The sequence below is a fragment of the Camelina sativa genome, chromosome 9, assembly GCF_000633955.1.
Source record: "Camelina sativa cultivar DH55 chromosome 9, Cs, whole genome shotgun sequence".
Classification (NCBI taxonomy): Eukaryota; Viridiplantae; Streptophyta; class Magnoliopsida; order Brassicales; family Brassicaceae; genus Camelina; species Camelina sativa.
Window position 1 is genome coordinate 27,889,960 of NC_025693.1, and position 7,463 is coordinate 27,897,422.

The window sequence follows — 7,463 nt, forward strand, 5'->3', positions numbered from 1 at the left end:
CTATGTGTAGCTCTGCTTATATAAGTGAAGTCTGTTGGAGGAAGATATAGAATCTGTACCATGCTTAGCATTTACGCCAGCTTATATTAATAGTTTCTTTGTTCTCTTCACATACAAGACGCATCACCAAGAATCTCAAAACTGTGACGGAACTTTACATAATTCACATTTAAAGTCTCAGGGTAACACTAAGGCTTGCCTCTTGAGACTTGTATAAGTCACAGATGGAAGAGTCTTGTATCACTTCTCCAATAGTTTAGACCTCTCTTTTAGCGATCTAACCACTATAGGTGAGGTCGAGAAGCGCCCTTGCTTGTTGGAAGCAGAGGCACAATCAATTACTTCTCTGCTCTCTTCACCTTCTAGGGACTTTTTTGGTGGCGGTGATGATCCAAGCAACTGTACAGTTAGGCTGCCACCTGCAGAGGATCAGAAAATTATCATTAGCCGGAGCATAGTCGATCATTTTGCATATCTACCCAACTACTAGCATCTAGAAAATGAATAAAGAACCCGATGGTTGAATTCTTAAAGTCAGATTACCTAGCACAAGAGCGGCCCCGATCCAACCAGCTGTGCCCCACCTTTCACCAAGGATGAACCATGCAAACCCCGCACCCCAAAGAGGCTCCAAACCATATATCACAGCGGTGTCTTTGGCAGATACATCACACATGGCAGTCATCTGCATAGACAGAACAATTTGAATGTAAAATCACCAAAATGAAACCAATATATACATCACATTAATAACTGCTAAAGTTCATATGATTAAATTGAGACACTAGAAAGATAAATTAGAGGAGAAAGCGAGGAAACCTTATGTACCTCTATCCACAGACAAACACCAGTTGAAAAAGCACCAGTGTAGAGCGCAGGTATCCATGGAAATGCAACCATAGATTCCCAAGATGAGTCCCATGTCCAGGAAGATGGGTCATAATCTTGCAAAATAGTAGACCATGTTCCACCAAAATACCACACCATCGAAAAGAGAGCAACGACACATGTCTGAGTAAAGATGGCATACATACATTAATACATACAGCTCTGTCAAACCATGATAGTAAATCATCACAAGCACAATTAAACTATTTTAAGAAGAAATCTTTTCTTACCTCATAGCCTAGAAGGGATAAGAACTTGTCCTTAGTTGTAGTACGTGAGATATGTTCTGTCCTTAACATATGAACTCCGAAGAACACAGCGCTTAAGAAATTGAACAAGTCACCAATCTAAACAAATGCAGCTAGTTAGTCAAAATACTGAAAAAAAGAAAACATCAAATTTGTCAAGGATCAACGAGCACTTACACATGGAGAAGAGCCACTAGATTCCAGCATCCAAACTCCCAAGATAGACATGAAAGCTCCAAACCACGTGCGTGCAGGTATTATAGCTCCAAGCATACCATCAAGCAATGGAACCACAATTATCTGTAACATTCATCAGAGGCAAAAAGATAATTACTTTACCTTCAAGACTCTCTCATACTTAATAGAATTTGTCAAAAGACTCAGAACTAATCACACAAAACTCACAGTGAAAATGGAAATAAATGATGCACGTCCAGCATCAGATGTTAGAAGACCAATTGCTTGCATTAGATACCCTAAACTAACCCAAAAACCTAACTCAATCCCTGAATTACGCGTTTTCACATCACTCAACGACCGCATAACAAAAGGAGTGAAGGGAATCGCAGCCACAACAAATCTCACAACACTAAAAGCTGCAGGATCCATGATCTCTTCAACTTCTTTAACAACTGCAATGTTACTAGCTACAAACATAACATGTCAACAACAGATCAGAACTTATAAACTTCCACATTCAATAAACAAACAAACCCAAGTTCCTACTATATATCTTCGATCAATCCAAATTGAAAACACAATTTGTTCCCATTCCCATATGGTTTAAGCGCAAAGACAGAACAAAGATCAAAGATTGAAACTTTGAAACTACACATCGATTCAAACACCTACGCACACACAAAAAACAAAGTAGAAACGCTTTGAGCTTACCATAAACGATTGTAATGGCATTCAGAAGAATGATACTTCTAAATTTTGTAGATTCAAACAAAATCTTTCGCCACAGAGCTCGTTGACCGAACAAAGATTGGAAATTTAGGTGTAGTTTCTTCTTCTGAGGGACAATCTCGTTTGAAGACAACGGAAAAGGGTTCAAAGCAACACGCTTTTTCTCGTAATTGACACGATCGGACCCATGAGTTTCTAAATTATCCGATCTTTTAGAAGCATTCGTGATTCGAGACGAGGAAGATGAGGGAAAGGAGTTGCTGAAAGAGAAAGGTTCGTGAAGAGCCCGTTTGAGTAGAAATAACGAGTGGGAAGGAGAAGCTACGAACTTGATTACCGCCATTGAAGATCTAAACCAACATTGCGCAGAGCTCTCTCTCTCTGTTCCTGACTAGGACAGTCACCATCGTGTTCGTGGTCATCAACACTAAATATCTTAAGATATTATTAAAATGTAATCTTGCTGATTAACCGGACCATATAAACCAAACCAAACCGTGGTTTTCTTTTTAAAGTCCGGTTATTTCAAGGCTGGCCTAACCCGGTATATTGATAGTACGATACTACGATTAGTATTTTTCACTTTTATAACATACATGGAGATTTCATTGAAGCCTTTTATTATTAACTCACGTCGCAGTAAAGTAAACAACGTCGAGATAGTAGCAACTTAGCATACATAGAGGTTAGAGCTATACTACACGACGCTTCAAATTAATAACCTCAAACATAACTTGACCGTAGTAGTATATATGCACATACATACGCATGAGTTCGTGACACGATGTTTCGCACGAAAAGTTGGTACACATATCTCATTATTTATAGCAGTTTCAATTCAAAGAGTAAATTTGGCAGACGTGCTTGACGTCACACTTTCACACACACACAAACACAAAACACATACTTATGGGTTTAAGAGGAGTCTTCCTCTATTCCTCGGATAAGAGATGTACATCCATCTCTTTAGAGACTTCAACAGCCAACTCTAGGAGAGTTTCAGGATGAGCCACTTCTTCGTTAATTTTCTCGTATTCAAAGTGCCAGTGTGCAACGCTTCCAGGTTCTCCTTCCTTAGGGGTCACTTGCAAGGTGACCACGAAATTCGAGTACTCTTTCAATAAATCACCCTCTATCACCTTGTAGGTAACCTGATTGTTCTCCGGATCTACTGACTCGATCCTCTCTTTCACTACTTTTGCCTCCCCATCTGCACCAAAATTAACATTCACATACTCAGTTATGACTTGGAAACCAATGAATCTTATATAAAAACAAAGATATATAAAGTTGACTTGCCATGAACGTAATTCCATAAGATGATGGCACCAACTTGGCCCATTTCGCCTTCGTGCAGCTCAGCACCCTGAATGTTGGTTGGAGTTGCATTGGTGACATGGTGTGGTCTCCCGACAAGCATGTCATGGAATTTCTCCGCCGAACATTTTAGCTCAACAGTTGTCTCAATGATCCCAACCAAACTAGATGCCTCTTCCGCCATTTTTTACAATTACCGCTGATTTTATAAATGTCTCTTAGAGTTTTTAGTTTTGAGAGTGAATGGTTTCTCTTCTGAGCTCTTTTGACCCTTTTTATAGAGGAACGTATAAACCGAGAATAAGCCTAATTTCATTGTTAATAATATTTTGATTTGTTCTTTCTCTTATGTGATCTCGTTTGTCCACCTGTAGCTAACTGATAAGCCTGAATTGTTTGATATATATATATTTTTAATGTATATTCAAATATAGTTCGTAGCTCGTGACAATAAAATATTTTCAGGGAGTAACATTAGTGGGAAAGCAGTACGAAAATAATATCTAATGACGTGGTAGGGTTTTTAAACTAGATATGGGTTCATTAAGAGTATGTATGAATGTATCCCTTCGATATTTCTAGAGATAGCATGATATGGATTTTTGAAGAATAGCTATTTGATTGGTATAGTTTGAATTGGATGTGACTGGATCCATATAAACAAATGATAAGGTTTAAAATATTCAATTACACGAGTCATCATTTCATTATTTCCACTAGGTGTTTTTCGTTGATAAGCTTCTTGGAAGTTCTTACTTTGTAGAATATAATAAAACTCCGAACATACATGTATTATTGAGTATTTTATATTCCCAAGTAATTCCTAAAATATCGTATCCATTTTGGAGTCAACCCTCGCAGATCATATATTTTGTAAAGGAATACACGTTACTTCAAAATTTTAATTTATAAATAAACAGTATGATGTGTAGCTAGGTTGAAAAATATCGTTCATCTGTCCAAATCCGACATCGGTTGGAATAAAGATTTTTGGACAATATATAATAGATGTGGCAATCTTTTTCGCTTCAGCTTGCTTTTGGGATTAGTTAAGCCACATTATACTAATATTGTATAAAGGATGTGGCAATCGTATTCAAGGAGATTGTGGGTTAGATTAAAAATTTAGTGACGAATCAAATAAAGAGACAAAATTTGGAAATAGCATTCTGGTTCATTCTGTATATTAATTTGAAATTTGGATAAGAAATGGGGTGATACATATATATAGACTGCTTTTACTATCATTCAGTGATCAGAGGATAGTAATATACATATAAACTTGAAGTAGCCGCATAGCTATAGTACTACTACACGTTGCTTCAAATTAGAAACTTCAAACATAACTTGACCGTAGTAGTATGCATACACACATGCGATCGACACACCAATTATTATAAGTTGGGCACAGCTCATTAATTATTGCAGTTTCAAAGTACTTAATTAAGTAGATGTACTTAGCAAGCACACACAAACACACACACACATTAGGGGTAATCCTCTATTCTTCGGTCAAGAGATGTTCATCGATTTCTTTGGACATTCCGACGGCAAACTGAAGGAGATTCTCAGGATGAGCTACCTCCTCGTTTATTTTTTCATACTCGAAGAGCCAGTGGACCACACTCCCTGACCCTCCATGCTTAGGGGTCACTTGGATTGTGACGAAAAAGCTCTTGTACTCTTTCATCAGATCACCTTCTATAACCTTGAACTTGATCAAGTTCTTCTCCGGCTCCACAGCCTCAATCATATCCTTCACCATACTTGCCTTACCATCTGCACCAATTGCTTTAATATTTTACTTCCCTAGATTTGGCTTTACGAACAACATGAATATTTTTTTCTTTTAAAGTGTAGATGTTTATAGTGTAATCACAGTAGTAGTCATCTTCTTGTTAATCAATATTTGAGATCCAATTCTTTTGCACGCATTATTCTTAGTTACTATGAAATTTATGTAGCGAATACATATATTTTGCAATTTAATTAGTTTGAATTTTGGTTTAGAATCCAATAGTTATGAAAAGAAAGAGATAATAGATATAGATATAAGGTTCACTTGCCAATAACGTAGTTCCAGATGACGATAGAGCCGACTTTGCCCCAGTCACCTTCGTGCAGGTCACATCCATGAATTTTGTCTGGAGTTGCTTTGGAGACATGGTGTGGCCTCTCGGCAAACATATGATGGAACTTGCTAGCCGAAGCTTTGATCTCCACTTCTGTCTCAAGCTTCCCCACCAAACTAGATGCTTCTGCCATGATCTTTGCTAATCTCAAGAAAATGTAGTTAAGATATCTTTGGAGAGGAGTGTGTCTCTTTTCTTGAATTCTTTAGCTTCTATTTGTAGAGGAAAAAGTGAGCAAGTATTGAAGAATAGAAAGAAAAAAAAAACAAAGTTCAATAATAGACCCATTCTTTTGTTCCTTAAAATAATATTATGATTAGTTGACGGTTCCATCATAATAATTCACATGTCCAATACTTTATTTGAGGTTTAACCTGCCAAGCGTTGATCACACGGTGATGCTGTCTATATATTGCTATTATTGATCGAGCACATAATTCATGTTGTTTCTTTCGGTATCAAGTTTCTCTTCAAGTCAACACAAATCGACAAAAATGATAGTATAAAAATAAGATGTCAATAAGAGATTCTATTTGAAAAAAAAAATTATGAAAAAACAATTTAAAATAGAAAAGATAGTTTTATCATGAATAGTAGTTTCTCCACGGCCCCATCATAATAATTCATCTTCCCAACTATTTGCGTCTTAATGATGAAGATCACGATTGTCGTGGGAATGAGAGTTTGGATATATTTAATAAAATTCTTCTAGAATTGATCAATATTTCTGTAAAAACATGTAAAAAAACAACTAGTTGTAGAACTGATGAAACCGGATATTATTACGATCGACCATGATGGTGGTAAACAAATAAACTTGAAATCCGAGTTTTTCAAAACTCGTAGCAGAAAGACATATTAATTTCCAAAACATAAAACATTAAAACATTATATGCTTTTATTAAGTAACCCACACAGAGGATCGTAGCATTCTCATAAGCTTTAAGACACGCACACACACACACATACAAAAGGAGTAATTTTTTATTCCTCGGATAAGAGATGTTCGTCGATATCTTTGGAGATATCGACACAGAACTGGAGGAGAGTTTCCGGATGAGCCACCTCGTTGCTAATTTTCTCATACTCAAGGTGCCAGTGTACAATACTCCCTGGTCCTCCTTGCTTAGGGGTCACCTGGATTGTGAATGCGAAGCTCTTGTACTCTTTCATTAGCACACCTCCTATAACCTTGAACGTGATCAGGTTCTTCTCTGTATCAACTGCCTCGATCCGATTCTTCCCCTCTACTACCTTTCCATCTGCACCAATTGATCAACATTGTACTTTCCTAGGTTTGACTTTACGAATCAACATGAAGCCATTAGTCATGCAAAGAAAAAGATAAATAGGGATTATTTACTTGCCATGAACGTATTTCCAGATGACTATAGAGCCGACTTTGCCCCAGTCGCCTTCGTGCAGCTCACATCCATGAATTCTGCCTGGGGTTGCTTTGGAGACATGGTGTGGTTTCTCGGCAAACATGTGATGGAACTTTTCAGCCGAAGCTTTGATCTCCACTTCTGTCTCAAGCTTTCCCACCAAACTCGACGTTTCTGCCATGATTTTTGCTAATCTTAAGAAAATATAAGGTATAGAGATGAGTGTGTTTCTCTTCTTGAGTCATTTAGCCTCTATTTGTAGAGGAAATAGTGAGCAAAGTATTAATGGATAGAACCATTCTTGATCGTTAAAAACTTAAAATAATATCATGATATTTATTCAAAAAGAAAAAATAATAATTAGAATAATATCATGGATAGTTTTGCTCCACCTGGCCATCATAGTAATTTCATCTTTACACTGTTTGCGTCTTGTTATATTTTATAGTAATGATCGATGACATTATTCTCATGCTTCATTAGTTCATTTGGCTGAGGCGCTCGCTACAAAGTTTCTCCCCACTTCATCTTGTCGTAATATACTTTTGTCGTGTGTTGAACCTTTTATGAGAATAAGAATTGTT

General features: G+C 37.0%; 4 protein-coding genes across 4 annotated transcripts; all 4 read right to left on the minus strand.

Annotated features, from left to right (window-relative positions):
• Window positions 48-2,456, minus strand: LOC104712648. The gene is made up of 7 exons (XM_019229408.1): window positions 2,028-2,456; window positions 1,542-1,783; window positions 1,314-1,436; window positions 1,119-1,235; window positions 829-1,011; window positions 544-685; window positions 48-419 (listed from the first exon to the last, which is right to left on the minus strand). The coding sequence occupies exons 1-7, from the start codon at window positions 2,386-2,388 to the stop codon at window positions 241-243; spliced, it is 1,347 nt and encodes a 448-aa protein (XP_019084953.1). The 5' UTR covers window positions 2,389-2,456; the 3' UTR covers window positions 48-240.
• On the minus strand, window positions 2,686-3,620 carry LOC104712650 (MLP-like protein 31). Its single transcript, XM_010429591.2, has 2 exons — window positions 3,345-3,620; window positions 2,686-3,255 (listed from the first exon to the last, which is right to left on the minus strand). The coding sequence occupies exons 1-2, from the start codon at window positions 3,544-3,546 to the stop codon at window positions 2,978-2,980; spliced, it is 480 nt and encodes a 159-aa protein (XP_010427893.1). The 5' UTR covers window positions 3,547-3,620; the 3' UTR covers window positions 2,686-2,977.
• Window positions 4,578-5,744, minus strand: LOC104712651 (MLP-like protein 43). The gene is made up of 2 exons (XM_010429592.2): window positions 5,429-5,744; window positions 4,578-5,141 (listed from the first exon to the last, which is right to left on the minus strand). The coding sequence occupies exons 1-2, from the start codon at window positions 5,625-5,627 to the stop codon at window positions 4,864-4,866; spliced, it is 477 nt and encodes a 158-aa protein (XP_010427894.1). The 5' UTR covers window positions 5,628-5,744; the 3' UTR covers window positions 4,578-4,863.
• Window positions 6,255-7,150, minus strand: LOC104712652 (MLP-like protein 43). Its single transcript, XM_010429594.2, has 2 exons — window positions 6,862-7,150; window positions 6,255-6,756 (listed from the first exon to the last, which is right to left on the minus strand). Exons 1-2 carry the CDS (start codon window positions 7,058-7,060, stop codon window positions 6,479-6,481), a joined length of 477 nt encoding a protein of 158 aa, XP_010427896.1. The 5' UTR covers window positions 7,061-7,150; the 3' UTR covers window positions 6,255-6,478.

What these genes read in the sequence shown, in the direction of transcription:
- LOC104712648 (XM_019229408.1), bottom strand. Translation starts at nt 2,388, where the DNA reads ATGGCGGTAATCAAGTTCGTAGCTTCTCCTTCCCACTCGTTATTTCTA. An exon ending in CATTTATTTCCATTTTCACT is followed by an intron (nt 1,437 to 1,541) that starts GTGAGTTTTGTG and finishes TGAATGTTACAG; the next exon opens with ATAATTGTGGTTCCATTGCT. An exon ending in TATCCCTTCTAGGCTATGAG is followed by an intron (nt 1,012 to 1,118) that starts GTAAGAAAAGAT and finishes ATCTTTACTCAG; the next exon opens with ACATGTGTCGTTGCTCTCTT.
- LOC104712650 (XM_010429591.2), bottom strand. Translation starts at nt 3,546, where the DNA reads ATGGCGGAAGAGGCATCTAGTTTGGTTGGGATCATTGAGACAACTGTT. An exon ending in CTTATGGAATTACGTTCATG is followed by an intron (nt 3,256 to 3,344) that starts GCAAGTCAACTT and finishes ATTTTGGTGCAG; the next exon opens with ATGGGGAGGCAAAAGTAGTG.
- LOC104712651 (XM_010429592.2), bottom strand. Translation starts at nt 5,627, where the DNA reads ATGGCAGAAGCATCTAGTTTGGTGGGGAAGCTTGAGACAGAAGTGGAG. An exon ending in CATCTGGAACTACGTTATTG is followed by an intron (nt 5,142 to 5,428) that starts GCAAGTGAACCT and finishes CAATTGGTGCAG; the next exon opens with ATGGTAAGGCAAGTATGGTG.
- LOC104712652 (XM_010429594.2), bottom strand. Translation starts at nt 7,060, where the DNA reads ATGGCAGAAACGTCGAGTTTGGTGGGAAAGCTTGAGACAGAAGTGGAG. An exon ending in CATCTGGAAATACGTTCATG is followed by an intron (nt 6,757 to 6,861) that starts GCAAGTAAATAA and finishes CAATTGGTGCAG; the next exon opens with ATGGAAAGGTAGTAGAGGGG.